This window comes from Pristiophorus japonicus, chromosome 1 (assembly GCF_044704955.1).
Source record: "Pristiophorus japonicus isolate sPriJap1 chromosome 1, sPriJap1.hap1, whole genome shotgun sequence".
NCBI lineage: Eukaryota > Metazoa > Chordata > Chondrichthyes > Pristiophoridae > Pristiophorus > Pristiophorus japonicus.
Window position 1 is genome coordinate 11,993,134 of NC_091977.1, and position 23,576 is coordinate 12,016,709.

At 47.5% G+C, this 23,576-nt stretch overlaps 1 protein-coding gene across 1 annotated transcript in view; it reads left to right on the forward strand.

The window, feature by feature from the left end:
* tmem8b (transmembrane protein 8B) overlaps positions 1–22,164 on the forward strand; it is a 354,968-nt gene extending 332,804 nt beyond the window's left edge. The window contains exons 9-14 of the mRNA XM_070877086.1: positions 1,023–1,033; positions 2,548–2,690; positions 9,206–9,384; positions 13,715–13,861; positions 20,471–20,587; positions 21,820–22,164. Coding sequence (XP_070733187.1) covers positions 1,023–1,033; positions 2,548–2,690; positions 9,206–9,384; positions 13,715–13,861; positions 20,471–20,587; positions 21,820–22,164 — 942 coding nt within the window. The remainder of the gene's footprint in view (positions 1–1,022; positions 1,034–2,547; positions 2,691–9,205; positions 9,385–13,714; positions 13,862–20,470; positions 20,588–21,819) is intronic.
* Positions 22,165–23,576: the final 1,412 nt, after the last annotated feature.

A 23,576-nucleotide genomic window follows, 5' to 3' on the forward strand; every position in this document is an offset into this window, starting at 1 on the left:
CCAGTACTGGGGACCTGAGCACAAAAAACATCTAGGCTGCGCTCCAGTGCAGTGCTGAGGGAGTGTTGCACTGTCGGAGGTGCCATCTTTTGGATGAGACGTTAAACCGTGGGTCCCGTCCGCTCTCTCAAGTGGATGTAAATGATCCCAGGGCACTGTTTCGAAGACGAGCCGAGAGAGTTCTCCCCGGTGTCCTGACCAATATTTATCCTTCAATCAACATTACAAAAAAACAGATTATCTGATTATTTATCACAATGCTGTTTGCGGGAGCTTGCTTGTACGCAAACTGGCTGCCGCCTTTCCTACATTATGACAGTGACGATACTCCAAAAGTACTTCATTGACTGTAAAGCACTTTGAGACATCCAGTGGTCGTGAAAGGCGCTATATAAATGTAAGTCTTTTCTTTCTTTGTGGAGAGACAGTGGGGGTCGAAATTCAGGTAATGCCAGAAAGCTGGTAGGTAGAGCCATTTTCAGGACTTTGACATTTTTTTCAAAGTCCCACAGGAAATGACTCATAATGGGGGTGGGCTTTAGACTGAAAGCCAGGCTGACTGGCTGAAAATGGGTCAGACGGGGCCTCCGTCCCTGTCAATCAGCGGTGGAGTCATGGTGACATCACAGCGCATGAGCGTCACCATGCTCTCTCCCCTCTGTTAAAGGGGAGAGATTTGATCATTTTTTATCTTTGGCCACTGGGTTTTGGCCGGGCCAGCGATCTGGCACCTAAGAGGGTGTGCCAGGCTGCCCGTTGGTGGCCCGGTTGAACCCGGGGGCAATATTTTTCCGGCCGATTGGCGCCGCCAGGCCGCACTCAGTCTTCCGAGGGTGCACTGACAATGCCGGGGGCACCGCGTGGCGGGGGATTGAAAAGTTCCGCTGAATATTGGGAGGTAATTATTTTTATTGATTAAAATTGCCGGTGCAACCACTTGGACGGAATGGGGTTCCAGGCCGAAAAATCCCTGACCTGAACTTTGGTCGGGTCGGCCAGTTTATATCCACCTGAGCGGGCAGGCGGGGCCTCGGTTTAACGTCTCATCTAAAAGACGAAGGAGCAGGAATGGGCCATTGAGCATGTCTGATCTGTACCGTAACCCCATTTTCCCGCCTTTGCTCCAGTCCCTTGATAACTTTTCGAATGGCCGCCGAAAATGGACTATTAACAGGTCTCTTTGAGACCCTGGATTTCGGCTCCTCCGTCTGTTTATCTCCCAGTTATGGAGGATTTGATTTCTATTCATCCGAATCTCGATAGTGACTGCATTTAAGGTTGAATGAACCAGAAATTGACATCTGGGATTATTATTACATACAATTTGATTTGAAAATAATTGGAAGCCTGTTTATCAGAGGGATTCTGGTTAAACCCACGTAGTTTAATCCGGATCAGGCACTGATTTACAAGGAACAGAAAATAAAAGGGATGTTTGGAGAATTTCAGCTCATGCTGCCCAAATGAAAGGCTCAACTAAAATTAGCCTGGAGCGATGGTGAGATTGCTCAATAAATTAAGGACTTTTATCAGTAACCACCTGTTCGCAGTGTTGAGTTGGGTCCTCAGGACGCCCCAAAGCACTTTACAGCCAATGAAGTACTTTTTGAAGTGTAGTCACTGTTGTAATGTGGGAAACGTGGCAGCCAAATTGCACACAGCAAGCTCCCACAAACATCAATGTGAAAATGACCAGATAATCTGTTTGTTAGTGATGTTGGTTGAGGGATAAATATTGGCTGAGACACCGGGGATAACTCCCCTGCTTTTCTTCGAAACTAGAGTCATGGGATAGTTTATATCCACCTGAGCGGGCAGGCGGGGCCTCGGTTTAACGTCTCATCTAAAAGACGAAGGAGCAGGAATGGGCCATTGAGCATGTCTGATCTGTACCGTAACCCCATTTTCCCACCTTTGCTCCAGTCCCTTGATAACCTTAACTATCAAGGATCTAGCAAGTTCATCTTTGAAAATTTCAATTAAACCCCAGCATCCACAGCTTTTTGGGGGAGAGAATTTGAAGGAGAAAGACGGCACCTCTGACAATGCAATGCTCCCTCAGTACTGCACTGGGAGTGTCGGCCTAGATTAATGGGCCCAAGTCTCTGAAGACTAAATTAGTCGGATTATCCTAGGTCACAAAACAGGAAAAGTAACAGGAGGCTGCTATCACATGTCGAGGTGGGGGGAGTTACAGGAGGCCGTAGTCACGTGACAGGGGTGAACCAGCAGGCTGTGGTCACATGACAGGGGTGTAAAGGAAGACCGTGGTCACATGACAGGGATGTAACAGGAGGCTGTGGTCACATGACAAGGGTGTAACAGGAGGCCGTGGTCACATGACGGGGTGTAACGGGAGGCCGTGGTCACATGACAGGGGTGTAAAGGAAGGCCATGGTCACATGACCGGGGTGTAACAGGAGGCTGTGGTCACATGACAAGGGTGTAACGGGAGGCCATGGTCACATGACACGGATGTAATGGGAGGCCGTGGTCACGTGCGGGTGTAACGGGAGTGCTGACGGGATTGTCCTCTGGTTCCGGCAGGTTCGAAGTGTGCAACAACGTGACAGCGGAAGTGTACCTGAGGACGTACCTGACGCCGTGCATCAATGAGTGTGGCACGTACGGGCAGTGCAAACTCCTGCGCACCAACAACTACCTGTACGCTGCTTGCGAGTGTAAAGCAGGTAGGCCGCAGAGAGTCGTAAAGTCATAAACATAGGGACAAAGTATTATTTAAATGGTAATAGCTTGGAAAATGGTGATGTACAAACGGACCTGGGTGTCCTTGTACACCAGTCATTGAAAGCAAACATGCAGGTGCATCAAGCAGTTAGGAAGGCAAATGATATGTTGGTCTTCATTGCAAGAGAATTTGAGTACAGGAGCAAGGATGTCTTACTACAGTTATACAGGGCCTTGGTGAGACCACACCTGCAGTATTGTGTGCAGTTTTGATCTCCTTACCTAAGAAAGGATATACTTGCCGAAGAGGGAGTGCAGTGAAGGCTCACCAGACTGATTCCTGCGATGGCAGGACAGTCGTATCAAAAAGGGCCACATTACAGCAAAAGTCTAAAGGGCAAAGTGTGTTAAAAAGACAAGCCTGAAGACTCTGTGCCTCAATGCGAGGAGTATTCGTAATAAGGTGGACAAATTAATTGCGCAGGCAGCTATTAACGAATATGATATAATTGGGATTACGGAGACATGGCTCCAGGGTGACCAAGGCTGGGAACTCAACATCCAAGGGTATTCAACATTCAGGAAGGATAGACAGAAAGGAAAAGGAGGTGGGGTAGTGTTGCTGTTAAAGAGGAAAGTAATGCAATAGTAAGGAAGGACATTAGCTTGGATGATGTGGAATCGGTATGGGTAGAGCGCAGAATACCAAAGGACAGAAAACGCTAGTGGGAGTTGTATACAGACCACCAAACAGTAGTAGTGAGGTTGGGGACAACATCAAACAAGAAATTAAGGATGCGTGCAATAAAGGAAGCAGTTATCATGGGCGACTTTAATCTACATATAGATTGGGCTAACCAAACTGGTAGCAGTACGGTGGAGGAGGGTCTCTTGGAGTGTATTAGGAATGGTTTTCTACACCAATATGTTGAGGAACCAACTAGAGGGCTGGCCATCCTAGACTGGGTGATGTGTAATGAGAAAGGACGAATTAGCAATCTTGTTGGGGAAGAGTGACCATAATATGGTAGAATTCTTTATTAAGATGGAGAGTGACACAGATAATTCAGAGAATAGGGTCCAGAACTTAATGAAAGATAACTTCGATGGTATGAGACGTGAATTGGCTAGAATAGACTGGCAAACGATATTTAAAGGGTTGATGGTGGATAGGCAATGGCAAACATTTATAGATCACATGGACTTCAACAATTGTACATCCCTGACTGGAGTAAAAATAAAATGGAGAAGGTGGCTCAACCGTGGCTAACAAGGGAAATTAGTGATAGTGTTAAATCCAAGGAAGAGACATATAAATTGGCCAGAAAAAGCAGCAAACCTGAGGATTGGGAGAAATTTAGAATTCAGCAGAGGATGACAAAGGGTTTAATTAGGAGGGAGAAAATGGAGTATGAGAGGAAGCTTGCTGGGAACATAAAAACTGACTGCAAAAGCTTCTATAGATATGTGAAGAGAAAAAGATTAGTGAAGGCAAACGTAGGTCCCTTGCAGTCAGAATCAGGTGAATTTATAATGGGGAACAAAGAAATAGCACACCAATTGAACAAATACTTTGGTTCAGTCTTCCCGAAGGAAGACACAAATAACCTTCCGGAAATACTAGTGGACCGAGGGTCTAGCAAGAAGGAGGAACTGAAGGAAATCCTTAATAGTCAGGAAATTGTGTTAGGGAAATTGATAGGATTGAAGGCCGATAAATCCCCGGGGCCTGATAGTTTGCATCCCAGAGTATTAAGGAAGTGACCTAGAAATAGTGGATGCATTGGTGATCATTTTCCAACATTCTATTAACTCTGGATCAGTTCCTATGGACTGGAGGGTAGCTAATGTAACACCACTTTTTAAAAAAGGAGGAAGAGAGAAAATGGGGAATTATACACCAGTTAGCTTGACATCAGTAGTGGGTAAAATGTAGGAATCAATTATTAAAGATTAAAGCACATTTGGAAAGCAGTGACAGAATCGGTCCAAGTCAGCATGGATTTATGAAAGGGAAATCATGCTTGACAAATCTTCTAGAAATTTTTGAGGATGTAACTGGTCGAGTGGACAAGGGAGAACCAGTGGATGTGGTGTATTTGGACTTTCAAAAGGCTTTTGACAAGATCCCACACATGGGATTGGTGTGCAAAATTAAAACACATGGTATGGGGGTAATGTATTGCTGTGGATAGAGAACTGGTTGACAGACAGGAAGCAGAGAATCGGGATAAATGGGTCTAGAAGATTGGGAAAATTTTAAACGACAGCAAACAATGACTAAGAAAGCAATAAAGAAAGGAAAGGAAAGATAGATTACGAAAGTAAACTTGCGCAAAACATAAAAACAGATAGTAAAAGCTTTTACCGATAAATAAAACGGAAGAGAGTGACTAAAGTAAATGTTGGTCCCTTATGAGATGAGAAGGGGGATTTAATAATGGGAAATGTGGAAATGGCTGAGACCTTAAACAATTATTTTGCTTCGGTCTTCACAGTGGAAGACACAAAAACCATGCCAAAAATTGCTGGTCACAGGAATGTGGGAAGGGAGGATCTTGAGATAATCACTATCACTAGGGGGGTAGTGCTGGACAGGCTAATGGGACTCAAGGTAGACACGTCCCCTGGTCCTGATGAAATGCATCCCAGGGTATTAAAAGAGATGGCGGAAGTTATAGCAGATGCATTCGTCATAATCTACCAAAATTCTCTGGACTCTGGGGAGGTACCAGCAGATTGGAAAGCAGCTAATGTAACGCCTCTGTTTAAAAAAGGGGGCAGACAAAAGGCAGTTAACTATAGGCCGGTTAGTTTAACATCTGTAGTGGGGAAAATACTTGAAGCTATCATTAAGGAAGAAATAGCGGGACATCTAGATAGGAATTGTGCAATCAAGCAGATGCAACATGGATTCATGAAGGGGAAATCATGTTTAACTAATTTACTGGAATTCTTTGAGGAGAAAACGAGCATGGTGGATAGAGGTGTACCGATGGATGTGGTGTATTTAGATTTCCAAAAGGCATTCGATAAGGTGCCACACAAAAGGTTACTGCAGAAGATAAAGGTACGCGGAGTCAGAGGAAATGTATTAGCATGGATCGAGAATTGGCTGGCTAACAGAAAGCAGAAAGTCGGGATAAATGGGTCCTTTCGGGTTGGAAATCGGTGGTTAGTGGTGTGCCACAGGGATCGGTGCTGGGACCACAACTGTTTACAATATACATAGATGACCTGGAAGAGGGGACAGAATTTAGTGTAACAAAATTTGCAGATGGCACAAAGATTAGTGGGAAAGCAGGTTGTGTAGAGGACACAGAGAGGCTGCAAAGAGATTTAGATAGGTTAAGCGAATGGGCTAAGGTTTGGCAGATGGAATACAATGTCAGAAAATATGAGGACATCCACCTTGGAAAAAAAAACAGTAAAAGGGAATATTATTTGAATGGGGAGAAATTGCAATATGCTGCGGTGCAGAGGGACCTGGGGGTCCTTGTGCATGAATCCCAAAAAGTTAGTTTGCAGGTGCAGCAGGTAATCAGGAAGGCGAATGGAATGTTGGCCTTCATTGCGAGAGGGATGGAGTACAAAAGCAGGGAGGTCCTGCTGCAACTGTACAGGGTATTGGTGAGGCCGCACCTGGAGTACTGCGTGCAGTTTTGGTCACCTTACTTAACGAAGGATATACGAGCCTTGGAGGGGATACAGAGACGATTCACTAGGCTGATTCCGGAGATGAGGGAGTTACCTTATGATGATAGATTGAGTAGACTGGGTCTTTACTCGTTGGAGTTCAGAAGGATGAGGGGTGATCTTATAGAAACATTTAAAATAATGAAAGGGATAGACAAGATAGAGGCAGAGAGGTTGTTTCCACTGGTCGGGGAGATTAGAACTAGGGGGCACAGCCTCAAAATACGGTGGAGCCAATTTAAAACCGAGCTGAAAAGGAATTTCTTCTCCCAGAGGGTTGTGAATCTGTGGAATTCTCTGCCCAAGGAAGCAGTTGAGGCTAGCTCATTGAATGTTTTCAAATCACAGATAGATAGATTTTTAACCAATAAGGGAATTAAGGGTTACGGGGAGTGGGCGGGTAAGTGGAGCTGAGTCCACGGCCAGATCAGCCATGATCTTGTTGAATGGCGGAGCAGGTTCGAGGGGCTAGATGGCCTACTCCTGTTCCTAATTCTTATGTCCTTTGTTCTTATGTTTTCAGAATGGCAGGCAGTGACTAGTGGGGTGCCGCTGGGCTCAGTGCTGGGACCCCAGCTATTTACAATATACATTAATGATTTAGATGAACATAAGAACATAAGAATTAGGAACAGGAGTAGGCCATCTAGCCCCTAGAATGTTTAATTCCCAGTCTTGGCCACCCAGCAACCACGTTTTTGTAATGAAGGAATTGAGAGTAATATCTCCAGGTTTGCAGATGACACTAAGCTGGATGGTGGTGTGAGCTGTGAGGAGGATGCTAAGATGCTGCAGGGTGACTTGGACAGGTTAGGTGAGTGGGCAAATGCATGGCAGATGCAGTATAATGTGGATAAATGTGAGGTTATCCACTTTGGTGGCAAAAACATGAAGGCAGACTATTATCTCAATGGCGGCAGATTAGGAAAAGGGGAGGTACAACGAGACCTGGGTGTCATGGTACATCAGTCATTGAAAGTTGGCATGCAGGTGCAGCAGGCGGTGAAGAAGGCAAATGGCATGTTGGCCTTCATAGCTAGGGGCTTTGAGTATAGGAGCAGGGAGGTCTTACTGCACTTGTACAGGGCCTTGGTGAGGCCTCACCTGGAATATTGTGTTCAGTTTTGGTCTCCTAATCTGAGGAAGGACATTCTTGCTGTTGAAGGAGTGCAGCTGAGGTTCACCAGACTGATTCCCAGGATGGCAGGACTGACATATGAGGAGAGACTGGATCAACTGGGCCTTTATTCACTGGAGTTTAGAAGAATGAGAGGTGATCTCAGAGAAACATATAAAATTCTGACGGAACTGGACTAGGAAGAATGTTCCTGATGTTGGGGAAGTCCAGAACCAGGGGTCACAGTCTAAGGATAAGGGGTAAGCCATTTAGGACTGAGATGAGGAGAAACTTCTTCACTCAGACAGTTGTTAACCTGTGGAATTCCCTACCGCAGAGAGTTGTTGATGCCAGTTCGTTAGATATATTCAAGAGGGAGTTAGATATGGCCCTTATGGCTAAAGGGATCAAGGGGTATGGAGAGAAACCAGGAAAGGGGTACTGAGGTGAATGATCAGCCATGATCTTATTGAGTGGTGGTGCAGGCTCGAAGGGCCGAATGGCCTACTCCTGCACCTATTTTCTATGTTTCTTTGCTTCGATGTATGAGGAGAGATCGGGTCGACTAGGCCTGTATTCACTAGAGTTTAGAAGAATGAGCGGGGATCTCATAGAAACTTGTAAAATTCTGACGGGGTTGGACAGACTGGATGCGGGGAGGATGTTTCCCCTGGCTGGGAGGTCTAGAACAAGGGGTCACAGTCTTTGGGTACGGGGTAGGAAATTTAGGACCGCAATGAGAATTTGTTTCACTCAGAGGGTGGGGAACCTGTGGAATTCTCTACCACAGAAGGATGTGGAGGCCAAGTCATTGAATATATTTCAGAGGGAGATAGATTTCTAGACACAAAAGACATCAAGGGGTATGGGGAGAAAGTGGGAATATGGTGTTGAGATAGAGGATCAGCCATGACCATATTGAATGGCGGTGCAGGCTCGAAGGGCCAAATAGCCTACTACTGCTCCTATTTTCTATGTTTCTATGTCTCCGGGGTCACGCAGTACTCCTGGGCCTGGGCTTCGATGGGGAACGAGGCAGAATGGGTCCTTGGCTTTATAAACAGAGGCACAGTGTATAAAAGCAAGGACGCTATGTTAAACCTTTATAAAACACTGGTTTGGCCTCACTGGAGTATTGTGTTCAATTCTGGGCACCGCACTGTAGGAAGGATGTCAAGGCCTTGCAGAGGGTGCGGAGGACATTTACTGGAATGGTGCCAGGGATGAGGGACTTCAGTTATTTTGGAGAGACTGGAGGTGTTCTCCTTCGAGCAGCGAAGGTTAAGACGAGATTTAATCGATGTGTTCAAAATCATGAAGCGTTTTGATTGAGTAAATAAGACAAAACTGTTTCCGGCGGCAGAAGGGTCGGTAACCAGCGGGCTCAGATTGAAGGTGATTGGCAAAAGAACCAGAGGGGGAGATGAGGAGAATTTTCTTTTATGCAGCGAGTTTTTGTGATCTGAAAAGCGCTGCCTGAAAGGGCGGTGGAAGCAGATTCAATGATAATTTTCAAAGGGAATTGGATAAATACTGGAGAAGGAAAATAACTTTGTTGAGCAAGGGGAAAGAGCAGGGGCGGGGGGGGAGGGCGGGGGTAGTGGGACTAATTGGATAGCTCTTTCTATCCAAGAGCCGGCACAGGCTCGATGGGCCGAATGTGCGGTGGGATGCTGTGATTCTGACTGCTCTGTCGTGTTCCAGGCTGGAATGGCTGGGGCTGCACCGACAACGTCGAGGCCTACTCGTACGGTTTCCAGCTCCTCTCCACGCTCCTCCTCTGCCTCAGCAACCTCATGTTCGTCCCCCCCGTCGCCATAGCGATACGCAGCGAATATCTCCTGGAGGCCTCCGTCTACATCTTCACCATGTTCTTCTCCACGGTCAGTACCAGTGTCTTGTCCATTTGCAAACCATCTGGGAGGGGGCTTCGAGGCCCAGCTTAGTCAGCCCCCCCCCCCCCCCCCGGGGGTAAGTGGACCGGACGGGGCCGCACTGAGCAGGAAAGTCCGCTGGTTTGATCGCCGGCCTGTGCTAGGGTAGCAAAACTCTCCGCTGAAGGGTCTGTTTGGGAAGTTGACTGTGAGCCCTCAGTGTCCTTGGGTTACCGAGAGAGGGGAGACTGTCCAGAGCTCCCACTCATACAATAGAAGAATCATAGAACTTTACAGCACGGAAAGAGGCCATTTCGGCCCATTGTATCCACGCCGACCGACAAAAAAATCTCCCTTCAAATCCCCTCTCGTGTTACTTTAAATCTATGCCCCCCCCTGCTAAGGGAAATATGCCCATCCTATCCACTCTATCCCGGCCCCTCATAATTTTATACACCTCAATCAGGTGTCCCCTCAGCTTCCTCCGTTCCAAAGAAAACAAACCCAGCCTATCCAAGTAATCCGTGCACCTTCTTAACCACCTTATCTACCTGGCCTGCTAGCTTCAGAGGTAGTCCCCATCACCCTCCAGGGCAAAGTCTTCACGTGTTGCAGACAGGAGGCCCCACGGCTGCTTCACAACATTGTCTTTTCCCGAGGCAGCCGGTGCCAGCGTACTTGGGGAAATCAATCGCAAACCCCTAAATGCCACGCCACTTAGCACACTCCGTGCCGCTCCCGGACCCAAGATCCCTGCCTCTGACTAATGTCCCCTGTCAGCTGCGAGGACTCTTTAAAGTTCCGTCGCTGCGCGTTACTTACAACGGAGAAGTCAGTGAGCGGCCTGCAAGGGACCCTTCCCCATTGCTGCGCAGCTCGCACAGCCTAGAGGAGACATTGCCTCTGACCTGCAGGCACCCTGACCCTTGACCCCTCCCTCCCGATCCTGGTCACTCACCCTGCATCCCACTCCGGCTTCCCAATTATTGCCCAACAGCCCCCCGATCCAAAACACTCCCCGCTGATCCGATCATTTCCTAAACCCCAACTCCCAATCATTCCCCCAATCAACAAACCGCCGACCCGATCCTGACGGCTCACCCCCCCCCGGCCCCGATCCTGAACCCCCCCCCCCCTCAGCCCCGATCCTGAACCCCCTCCCCTCAGCCCCGATCCTGAACTCCCTCTCCCCAGCCCCGATCCTGCCCACCTCCCCCCCCAACCCCGATCCTGCCCCCCCCTCACCCCCGATCCTGAAACCCACTCACTCTCGATCCTGAACCCCCTCTCCCCAGCACCATTCATGACCCCCCCCATCATCATTTGTACGTAGGGGAAAACGCTGCCCCGTGGGGCGGAGGGGGAGAGGGACTTCCTGAATTTAACCCCATCATGTATCTCGCTTGTGTGGAACCGTATCAAATGCTTTCCGAAAATCAATGTACATGACACTGATACCCGTCTGTCTCTCTTGTATTTTCTCCACCCTTTGCTTTTCTCTCTGTCTATCTATAACCTTCTCTCTCTCAGTCTGCACGTATCTCATAACCTTCTCTCTCTCATTCTGCACCTATCCTGTAACCTTCTCTCTCTCTCTACACATATCTCATAACCTTCTCTCTCTAATTCTGCACCTATCCTGTAACCTTCTCTCTCTCTACACATATCTCATAACCTTCTCTCTCTAATTCTGCACCTATCCTGTAACCTTCTCTCTCTCTACACGTATCTCATAACCTTCTCTCTCTCAGTCTGCACGTATCCTATAACCTTCTCTCTCTCTCTCCACACGTATCTCATAACCTTCCCTCTCTCATTCTGCACCTATCCTGTAACCTTCTCTCTCGGTCTGCACGTATCTTATAACCTTCTCTCTCAGTCTGCACGTATCCTATAACCTTCTCTCTCTCAGTATGCATGTGTCCTATAACCTTCTCTCTCTCTGTCTACACGTATCTCATAACCTTCTCTCTCATTCTGCACCTATCCTGTAACCTTCTCTCTCTCTGTCTACACGTATCTTATAACCACCTCTCTCAGTCTGCACGTATCCTATAACCTTCTCTCTCTCTGTCTACACGTATCTCATAACCTTCTCTCTCATTCTGCACCTATCCTGTAACCTTCTCTCTCTCTGTCTACACGTATCTTATAACCACCTCTCTCAGTCTGCACGTATCCTATAACTTCCCTCTCTGTCTATACCTATCCTATAACTTCTCTCTCTGTCTACACCTATCCTATAACTTCTCTCTCTGTCTACACATATCGCATAACCTTCTCTCTCTCTGTCTACACGTATCGTATAACCTTCTCTCTCAGTCTGCACGTATCGTATAACCTTCTCTCTCAGTCTGCACCTATCCTATAACTCTCTCTCAGTCTGCATATATCCTATAGCCTTTTCTCTCTCTGTCTATCTATAGCCTTCTCTCAATCTACACATATCCTATAACCTTCTCTCTCTCAATCGTTCTGGCTATTGAGGGAGTGCAGCGAAGGTTCACCAGACTGATTCCAGGAATGGCTGGGCTGTCAAATGAGGAGAGACTGGATCAACTGGGCCTTTATTCACTGGAGTTTAGAAGGATGAGAGGGAATCTCATAGAAACATATAAGATTCTGACTGGACTAGACAGGCTAGATGTGGGAAGAATGTTCCCGATGTTGGGGAAGTCCAGAACCAGGGGACACAGTCTTAGGATAAGGGGCAGGCCGTTTAGGACTGAGATGAGGAGAAACTTCTTCACTCAGAGAATTGTTAACCTGTGGAATTCCCTGCTGCAGAGAGTTGTTGATGCCAGTTCATTGGATATATTCAAGAGGGAATTAGATATGGCCCTTACAGTTAAAGGGATCAAGGGGTATGGAGAGAAAGCAGGAAAGGGGTACTGAGGGAATGATCAGCCATGATCTTATTGAATGGTGGTGCAGGCTCGAAGGGCCGAATGGCCCACTCCTGCACCTATTTTCTATGTTTCTATGTTTCTACACATATCCTATAACCTTCTCTCTCTCGATCTACACATATCCTATAACCTTCTTTCTCTCAGTCAACACATATCCTATAACCTTCTTTCTCTCAGTCTGCACTCCTATAACCTCTCTTTTTGTCTCTATCTTGTACTCTGTTTTATCTCTCCTTCTTCCTCTATTTCCTTCTCTCTCTGTCGATAAGAATTCCTGTAACCTAACTGTTTCCCTTTCCAATTCCTCCTTATCACTCCCTTCTACTATTTAGTTGCTTTATATGTATCCTGATAGCCTCTCTCTCTTTCTTTCCACATCGCTCCATTTTACTCTCTCTCCCTCAGTCTATTACAGCCTCTGATTTCCCAGTCTCCCTCTCACTCTCATTGCTCTCCCTCCCTCTCCCTTACTTCCTCTCCCACTTTCGTTTTCCGCTCCCAAGGTGTCAGCTGTGGCTCAGTGGGTAGCATGTTTGCATCTGAGTCAAAGGGTTGTCAGTTCAAGCCCCACTCCAGAGACTTGAGCACAAAAAAACTAGGCTGACACCCCCAGTGCAGTGCTGAGGGAGTACTGCACTGTCAAAGGTGCCAGCTTTTGTGAGATGTTAAACCGAGGCCCCGTCTCCCCTCTCAGCTGGACGTAAAAGATCCCACGGCACTATTTTGAAGAAGAGCTGGGGAGTTCTCCACGGTGTCCTGGCCAATATTTATCCCTCAGTCAACATCACTAAAAAGCAGATGATGGTGTCATTATCACATTGCTGTTTGTGGGAGCTTGCAGTTTGAAAATGTCCTACCTCGCTTCCTACATTACAACAGTGACTACACTTCAAAAGTACTTCATTGGCTAAAAAGCGCTGGGGGACATCTTGAGCTCATAAAAGGTGCTATGGAAATGCAAGTCCTTTCTCTTTCTCTCTCTCTTTCACAGCTCCATCCCTACCTTTTTTCCCCCTTACCCCTTTTTTTCGCAACTCTCTCTCCCAATTCAATAAGGAATTCAGGAGAAACTTTTTTTTACTGAAGAGAGTGGTGCAAATGTAAAACTTGGAGTCATTAAGGCAAGTAGCTTAAGGGGAAGCTAGATTAGCACATGAGGGAGAAAAGAATAGAAGGATATGTTGATGGAGTGAAATGGAGTAAGGTTGGAGGAGGCTCGTGTGGAGCATAAACACCGGCACAGACCAGTTGGGTCGAATGTCCTGTTTCTGTGTTGTAAATTCTGTAATTGTATGTAATTCTTTCTCCCTCCAGCTCTCCCTCTCCTTCACCCTCCCTCACCCTTCCCTCTCCCTCACTCACTCTCTCCCACCCCCGACCCTGTCTGCATGTATCCCACTAATAATGCCTGCTTGTGGTTGCCCCTGCAGTTTTACCACGCGTGTGACCAGCCCGGGATCGTGGTGTTCTGCATCATGGAGTACGACGTGCTTCAGTTCTGCGATTTCCTGGGGTCACTGATGTCTGTCTGGGTCACGGTCATCGCCATGGCGAGACTGCAGCCAATCATCAAGCAGGTTAGTCTCCACTTTCGGCTCGGCGAATGGAGCCTTGCTCTGCGGCAGCTCGGAAACATTCTCTTCCATATCTCCAGCTCGGAGTCACATTCCTTTTCTCCAAAGGGGAAAAGCAGATGGTGCAGAGAATTAAAAAAAATATTAATTCACAGAATCCATAGAGATTTACAGCACAGAAGGAGGCCAGTCAGTCCATCGTGTCCGTGCCGGCCCTTGAAGAGCTATCCCAGCCCAATCCCACTTTCCAGCTCTTGGTCCGTAGCCTTCTCCAGATGTGGACATCTCTGGCAGGGCTGGCATTTATTGCCCATCCTTAATTGCCCTGAGAAGGTGGTGGTGAGCCGCCTTCTTGAACCGCTGTTAGTGAGTTTGATACAACTGATTGGCCACTTCAGAGGCTAGTTAAGAGTCAACCACTTTGGAGCGGGACTTGTTGACTCTTAACCAGGATGGAACGAGGTGAAGTCACTGGACTGGGGATTTTTTTCATTAAGCTATTCCTAGTTATTGCCCATCCATTGATTCTTTTAAAAAAATTCATTCATGGGATGTGGGCATCGCTGGCCAGGCTGGCATTTATTGCCCATCCCTAATTGCCCTTGAGAAGGTGGTGGTGAACTGCAGAAAAAGGCAAGTAACTATAGGCCGGTTATTTTAACATCTGTAATGGGGAAAATGCTTGAAACTATCATTAAGGAAGAAATAGCGGGACATCTGGATAGGAATAGTGCAATCAAGCAGACGCAACATGGATTCATGAAGGGGAAATCATGTTTAACTAACTTACTGGAATTCTTTGAGGATATAACGAGCATGGTGGATAGAGGTGTACCGATGGATGTGGTGTATTTAGATTTCCAAAAGGCATTCAATAAGGTGCCACACAAAAGGTTACTGCAGAAGATAAAGGTACGCGGAGTCAGAGGAAATGTATTAGCATGGATCGCGAATTGGCTGGCGAACAGAAAGCAGAGAGTCGGGATAAATGGGTCCTTTTCCGGTTGGAAATCAGTGGTTAGTGGTGTGCCACAGGGATCGGTGCTGGGACCACAACTGTTTACAATATACATAGATGACCTAGAAGAGGGGACAGAGTGTAGTGCAACAACATTTGCAGATGACACAAAGATTAGTGGGAAAGCGGGTTATGTAGAGGACTCAGAGAGGCTGCAAGGAGATTTGGATAGGTTAAGCGAATGGGCTAAGGTTTGGCAGATGGAATACAATGTCGGAAAGTGTGAGGTCATCCACCTTGGGAAAAAAAACAGTAAAAGGGAATATTATTTGAATGGGGAGAAATTACAACATGCTGTGGTGCAGAGGGACCTGGGGGTCCTTGTGCATGAATCCCTAAAGGTTAGTTTGCAGGTGCAGCAGGTAATCAGGAAGGCGAATGGAATGTTGGCCTTCATTGCGAAAGGGATGGAGTACAAAAGCAGGGAGGTCTTGCTGCAACTGTACAGGGTATTGGTGAGGCCGCACCTGGAGTGTTGCGTGCAGTTTTGGTCACCTTACTTAAGGAAGGATATACTAGCTTTGGAAGGGGTACAGAGACGATTCACTAGGCTGATTCGAGAAATGAGGGGGTTACCTTATGATGATAGATTGAGTAGACTGGGTCTTTACTCGTTGGAGTTCAGAAGGATGAGGGGTGATCTTATAGAAACATTTAAAATCATGAAAGGGATAGACAAGATAGAGGCAGAGAGGTTGTTTCCACTGGTCGGGGAGACTAGAACTAGGGGGCACAGCCTCAAAATACGGAGGAGCCAATTTAAAACCGAGTTGAGAAGGAATTTCTTCTCCCAGAGGGTTGTAAATCTGTGGAATTCTCTGCCCAAGGAAGCAGTCGAGGCTAGCTCATTGAATGTTTTCAAGTCAAAGATAGATTGATTTTTAACCAATAAGGGAATTAAGGGTTATGGGGAGAGGTCGGGTAAGTGGAGCTGAGTCCACGACCAGATCAGCCATGATCTTATTGAATGGCGGAGTAGGCTCGAGGGGCTAGATGGCCTACTCCTGTTCCTAATTCTTATGTTCTTGAACTGTAGAGGGCAGTTAAGAGTCAACCACATTGCTGTGGGTCTAGAATCACATACAGGCCAGACCGGGTAAGGGCAGCAGATTTCCTTCCCGAAAGGACATTAGTGAACCAGATGGGTTTTTACAACAATTTCAGGGTCACCATTACTGATATTAGCTTTTTTATAAATTCCAGGTTTATTAACTGAAATTAAATTCCCCAGCTGCCGTGGTGGGACTTGAGCTCATGTCTGGATCATTAGTCCAGGCCTCTGGATTACTAGTTAGGTGACACAATCACTCTGCTGCCATAGCCCATTCTATCACAACCACATGTGGGTTTTTTTAATTCATTCTCGGGACGTGTGTGTCACTGGCAAGGCCGACATTTATTGCCAATCACTAGTTGCTACATCTGAGTGACTTTGCCAGGCCATTTCAGAGGCCAGTTAAGAGTCAACCACATTGCTGTGGGTCTGGAGTCACATATAGGCCAGAGCGGGTAACTACGGCCGATTTCCTTCCCTAAAGGACATTAGTGAACCAGATGAGTTTCTAAAATTTCGTTTGAGCTTAGCTTCATGGTCACTTTCACTGATACCAGTTTTGTATTCCCAGATTTTTCTTTAAATTGAATTCAAATTCTCAAACTGCCATGAGCGAGATTCTCTGGATTATAAGTCCAGTAACATAACCACTACACAACTGTACCCGTATAAACCGGACTTCGGGCCCGTGCAATTTGGCTGAATGACGTTAGTCTTTCTGTTCTCCTGGCATTTAACGTGGCAGTTAATCCAGCTTCTGACCATGTACAGACTGGATAGTGTCGTGGGCTAGACATCAAACTTTCCCCTTCTGTCGGCTGTGGCTCAGTGGGTAACACTCTCACCTCTGAGTCAGGAGGTTGTGGGTTCGAGTCCCACTCCACAGACTTGAGCACATACATCTAGGCTGATACTCCAGTGCAGTACTGGGGGAGTGCTGCACTGTCGGAGGTGCCGTCTCTCAGATGAGACATTAAACCGAAGGCCTGTCTGCCCTCATGTGGAGATAAAATATACCATGGCTCTATTTCGAAGAAGAGCAGGGGGAGTTATCCCCGGTGTCCTGGCCAATATTTATCCCTCAATCAACATCACTAAAAACAGATTATTTGGTTATTATCACATCGTTATTTATGGGAGCTTGCTGTGCGCAAGTTGGCTGCTGCGTTTCCCTCATTACAACAGTGACTACACTTCAAAATTACTTCATTGGCTGTAAAGTGCTTTGGGACATTGTGAGGCGCTATAGAAATGCAAGTTCTTTTTCTTTCTGGGCCCCTGACTGAGGGGATGGGAGTTTCCTTACTCTCCTGGTTCGAAGGTTTCTCTGTCAACTGAGTTTGGACAACGCCTGAGTGAGCACAAAACTACCAGTCAGGACAGCTCAGTCTGTAGAGCATCAGGGTAATCGAGTGGGGAGAGGGGACACTTCCTTACACACAGGGTGGTGGCAACATGCATCGCCTTGCCACAGGGAGTGGTTCATGCATCACATTGTTTGTTTTAGCGCAAGAGTGGATAAATGTTTGAAGCAGTGTAAGAGATGGGAGTTTTAGGAGAGGGTGGGGCTTTGGGATTGTTCTCGCAAGGAGCCGGCAGAGACATGGTGGGTTGTTTGGCCCCCTTCTGTCCTGTAAATTTCCACAGTTCTATGGGACCAATAAATCAACACTAATTTGCATTCTTGGTGTTTGATGGGACAGTGTAGAGGGAGCTTTACTCTGTATCTAACCCTGTGCTGTACCTGCCCTGGGAGTGTTTGATGGGACAGTGTAGAGGGAGCTTTACTCTGTATCTAACCCTGTGCTGTACCTGCCCTGGGAGTGTTTGATGGGACAGTGTAGAGGGAGCTTTACTCTGTATCTAACCCCGTGCTGTACCTGCCCTGGGAGTGTTTGATGGGACAGTGTAGAGGGAGCTTTACTCTGTATCTAACCCGTGCTGTACCTGCCCTGGGAGTGTTTGATGGGACAGTGTAGAGGGAGCTTTACTCTGTATCTAACCCGTGCTGCACCTGCCCTGGGAGTGTTTGATGGGACAGTGTAGAGGGAGCTTTACTTTGTATCTAACTCTGTGCTGCATCTGCCCTGGGAGTGTTTGATGGGACAGTGTAGAGGGAGCTTTACTCTGTATCTAACCCGTGCTGTACCTGCCCTGGGAGTGTTTGATGGGACAGTGTAGAGGGAGCTTTGCTCTGTATCTAACCCCGTGCTGTACCTGCCCTGGGAGTGTTTGATGGGACAGTGTAGAGGGAGCTTTACTCTGTATCTAACCCGTGCTGTACCTGCCCTGGGAGTGTTTGATGGGACAGTGTAGAGGGAGCTTTACTCTGTATATAATCCGTGCTGTACCTGCCCTGGGAGTGTGTGATGGGACAGTGTAGAGGGAGCTTTACTTTGTATCTAACCCGTGCTGTACCTGCCCTGGGAGTGTTTGATGGGACAGTGTAGAAGGAGCTTTACTCTGTATCTAACCCATGCAGTACCTGCCCTGGGAGTGTTTGATGGGACAGTGTAGAGAGAGCTTTACTCTGTATCTAAACCGTGCTGTACCTGCCCTGGGAGTGTGTGATGGGACAGTGTAGAGGGAGCTTTACTCTGTATATAATCCGTGGTGTACCTGCCCTGGGAGTGTGTGATGGGACAGTGTAGAGGGAGCTTTACTCTGTATCTAACCCGTGCCCTGGGAGTGTTTGATGGGACAGTGTAGAGGGAGCTTTACTCTGTATCTAACCTGTGCTGTACCTGCCCTGGGAGTGTTTGATGGGACAGTGTAGAGGGAGCTTTACTCTGTAGCTAACCCGTGCTGAACCTGGCAGGGAAGTAATCACATCGTAGCAATTACATTCCAATGTCTTCTCATATATTGCTTCGTAATTCTTTGACGGAATATTCTAGAGGGTCTGGAAATAAAAGCAGCTAGTTATTACCTCATCAATTTGAGAGTTTATTTGAACGTAACAATTATTTCTTGTCCTTCCTTGTAATCCAATATCCTCGAGATTTGTTTCAGAACTAAGTTTCTAAACGTTCTGATTATGAGTATATTAATCCTGACAGCATCCTGTTTCTTTCTTTATCTCTTGGATAATAAAAAATATATTGGAAGTATTTTTAGACAAAAATAAGTGAATCAATTCATGCTGCTCCCAGGCACCATCTAGTGGACAGGTTAGTTACTTCATGGCCAGAGTTGGAGCAGGACTGTCTCAGTACAAGCTTCAGGACAGATGGGTGTGTCACACATGGAAACACATTAGTAGGCTTCAAGTGGAGTCTGCATGCTCTCCCCATGGGGGAACAAGCCACTCACCAATCCAGTGGGAGGGGTTAAGCCGTGGCCTTGACTTCGCTTTCAGGCGGATGCAAGATCCCGCGGCCACTATCTGGAGAGGTGCGGGGGGAGATCTCCCCGGCATCCTGGCCCATATTTGTCCCTCAAACAATATCGATAAAAACAGACGATCTGGTCATTATCACATTGCTGTTTGCGGGATCTTGCTGTGCACAAATCGATTGCCACATTTCCCTACATTACATTTCATTGGCTGTAAAGCACTTTGGGATGTGCTGAGGTCAGGAAAGGCGCTACAGAAATGCAAGTTCGCCTAATCCTAGGGACCTCAGTCGGCCAGAGATAAGGTTTAGAGATCCCCAGCGTTTAACCTCCCAAACCCGCAGCCTCTTCCACCTAGAAGGACAAGGGCAGCAGGTGCATGGGAACACCACCACCTCCACGTTCCCCTCCAAGTCACACACCATCCTGCCTTGGAAGTATATCAGCCATTCCTTCATCGTCGCTGGATCAAAATCCTGTCCAAGAACTCCCTCCCTCCTGTGGGAGTACCTTCACCACACGGACTGCAGCGGTTCAAGAAGGCAGCTCACCACCATCTTCTCGCGGGCAATTAGGGATGGGCAATAAATGCTGGCCTTGCCACCAATGACCACATTCCATGAATGAATTTTTTTAAAAGCCAGCTAAAACCTTGCGGCCTATCAGCCCAGTGTACATGCTCACTGCCCACTGTTTGCTCAGCCAGAACCAGCCTGCTCAATGGGGCATTGGCTTGCCCGGCAATCTGGCACCAAGTGGGTTGAATCCCAGCTCTCGTGTTGTGGCCTTGGAGATGTCCTCTGTGGAATGCAACTAGTCAGAGCTGGAGGACGTAGGCTGGGAGGGCCAGATAGCTCCAGTTCAGGAGCTGATTCATAGAAATTGCCCTCCAGAGAAAACAGGAGGAGGCCATTCAGCCCCTCGAACCTGTTCCGCCATTCAATTAGATCATGGCTGATCTGTATCTTAACTCCATCCAGCAGCCTTGGTTCTGTAACCCTTAATACCCTTGCACTACATTTTGAAGTGATTGGTTACAAGATCTATCCAATGAAACAATAGTCTTTCTTAATAAAAGCAACGGATAGTAAGTCAAAGCAAAGAAAGCGTAAATAATTAAAATGCCCGACTGACTTTGATGGTTTGTTCTGTCGCATTCAGTGATGTTAACACTTGCTGACCTTTGACCCTTGCACTTTGACAGATCTTGTACTTACTGGGAGCCATGTTGCTTTCGATGGCCTTGCAGTTGGACCGACACGGACTGTGGAACCTTTTGGGGCCAAGCCTCTTTGCTCTTGGAATCATGGCCATTGCTTGGGTAAGGAGAAATATGCCATCTCTTGTTGTCTTTGCTGCATTGGCCATGATCATTTCAGTCAGTGAAAGACAAATCTGGATTTGTGGGAAGAGCCTGAAATATTTTGAGCGGTAGTGGGTCCAATTCATCAGTTTGTGCTAAACTGTCTGCACCCACCTTGTTGTCAGTCGTGGCTCAGTGGGTAGCACTCTCATCTCTGAGTCAGAAAGCTGTGGGTTTGAGTCCCAGTCCAGAAACTTGACCACATTATCTTGGCTGACCCTCACAATGCTGCACTGTCAGAGGTGCTGTCTTTCAGAAGAGATGCCAAACCAAGGCCCCGTCTGCCCTCTCAGGTGGATGTAAAAGATCCCATGGCACTATTTCAAAGAAGAGCAGGGGAGTTCTCCCCGCTATCCTAGCCAATATTTATCCCTCTATCAACATAATTAAAACAGATTATGTGGTCATTATCACGTTGCTGTTTGTGGGAACTTGCTGTGCGCAAATTGGTTGTTGCGTTTTCTACATTACAACAGTGACTACACTTCCAAAAGTACTTCATTGGCTGTAAAGTGCTTTGGGAAGTCCTGAGGTTGTGAAAGGCGCTATATAAATGCAAGTCCTTCTTCCTTTCTCTATTGATAAAGATTGACCACAGTACTCTCATCATCATCATAGGCAGTCCCTCGGAATCAAGTCCTTAGGTGGCTGAACAGTCCAATACAAGAACCACAGTCCCTGTCACAGGTGGGACAGATAGTTGTTGAGGGAAGGGGTGGGTGGGACTGGTTTGCCGCACGCTCTTTCCGCTGCCTGCGCTTGGTTTCTGCATGCTCTCGGCGATGAGACTCGAGGTGCTCGGCGCCCTCCCGGATGCACTTCCTCCCCTTAGGGTGGTCTTTGGCCAGGGACTCCCAGATGTCAGTGGGGATGTTGCACTTTTTCAGGGAGGCTTTGAGGGTGTCCATGTAACGTTGCCTCTGCCCACCTTTGGCTCGTTTGCCGTGAAGGAGTTCCGAGTAGACCGCTTGCTTTGGGAGTCTCGTGTCTGGCATGCGGACGACGTGGCCCTGCCCAGCGGAGCTGATCGAGTGTGGTCAGTGCTTCAATGCTGGGCATGTTGGCCTGGTCGAGGACGCTAACGTTGGTGCGTCTGCCCTCCCAGGGAGACATCGCTGGTGGTATTTCTCCAGTGATTTCTATACCTCTAGTGATAAAGGTTTAACGTTGCGCTCCTCTTTCTCCCGCAGACCGTGCGCACAATCCGGAGACGTCACTGCTACCCTCCCACGTGGAAACGCTGGGTCTTCTACCTCTTCCCCGGCACGGTCATTGCCACGTCGGCTGTGGCGCTCTACGCCTTCGTGGAGACGGAGGAGAACTACTTCTACATCCACAGCATCTGGCACATGCTGATCGCTGGCAGTGTTGGCTTCCTGCTGCCCCCCAGTGCCAGGCCGGAGGGAGGGGGCGGAGGGGTCGCCCCACTGCCGAGGAAGAGGGGGTGCGGGTACCGGCTCTGTGTCAACGAGCACGAGGAGATGGGACTGGTGGATCCAGGGCTGGTGTCCGTTAACAGCATTTGCAGCAGCTGATGGTATTTTTTTTTCTCTGATGGGGACCTGCAGTAAAACGACAAAAGTTCTCTTTCTCTCTCTCCTTTACGAACAATGGAAGGAACATCCCAAGGAAAAGAGAGAGAGAGAGAGGGAGATGAAACCGAACATGTGCTCTGTAAATAAAAGCAAACTGCACGATACTGGCCGGCACCACAATTTTCCATACCGCCAAAGGGAACACCTCTTGTCTTCTCACTCGCCTCCCTCGCCCCCTCACGAACGATTTGTTCAGGAATGCAAGGAGGGGGAGGAGAGGGGCCCTGGTTTACTGTCTCAATAAAACTGTGTCAAAAAAAAACAACAGATAAAGCTCTTTGAATTCACATTTTTTTTAAATAAAATGCGAGGCTACCTTTATACGACCCGTCGACAGTATAACTCACGACCAAACGGACCGACCTGATCGGGTCACCTACCATCCAATACCAGCACCAGATGATACCAGAACTGAGAGGTTATAACTAGCAGGAAAGATTGTACAGGCAGGGGCTCTTTTCTCTAGAAAAGAGAGACTGAAACGTGATCTGATGGAGATCTTTAAGATTATGAAGGGGTTTGATAAAGGTAGACATGGAGAAGATGTTTCCACTGGTGGGAGAGTCCAAAACTAGGGGCCATCAATATAAGATAGTCACTAATAAATCCAATCAGGAATTCAGGAGAAACTTCTTTACCCAGAGAGTGGTGAGAATGTGGAACTCGCTTCCACAGGGAGTGGTTGAGGCGAATAGTATAAATACATTTAAGGGGTAGCTAGATAAACACATGAGGGAGAAAGGACTGGAAGGATATGTTACATAGAATTTGCAGAATAGGAACAGGCCATCAGCACGATGTCCATGCAGGCTTTTATGCTTTCTCCTGTCTTTCCTCAGCTAACTCTATGTTGCTGGGGTGAGGTGAAGCAGGGTGGGAGCTGGCTCGTGTGGAGCATAAACCCTGGCATGGAGCAGCTGGGCCGAATGGAATGTTTCTGTGCTGTACGTTCCATGTAATTCTCTCTCTCAAAAGTCGATGGATGCTGGGGGTCAATTCAAGACTGAGATCGATAGATTTTTGTTCGATAGGGTATCAAGCGAAATGGAAGAAAGGCGGGTAAACAGAGTTGAGGTACGGATCAGCCATGGTCTAATTGAATGGCGGAATGTGCTTGAGGGGCCGAATGGCCGCCTCCTGTTCCTATTGGGGGAGACCCACAGTAAACAGCGGTGATCCCGTGTAACTGGGAGTTGCAGTGAGAGACCGGAAGAATTCCACGCGCAACGGTGAGACTTTAACTAAACTGCAAAGTCCACTGTTGTCTGATAACGAACTTCGTGTAACGATGAGCAACAGCGTTTGGGTGAGGGGCAGAGTTTCACAGCATCATGAGCAATGGAGCCACATTT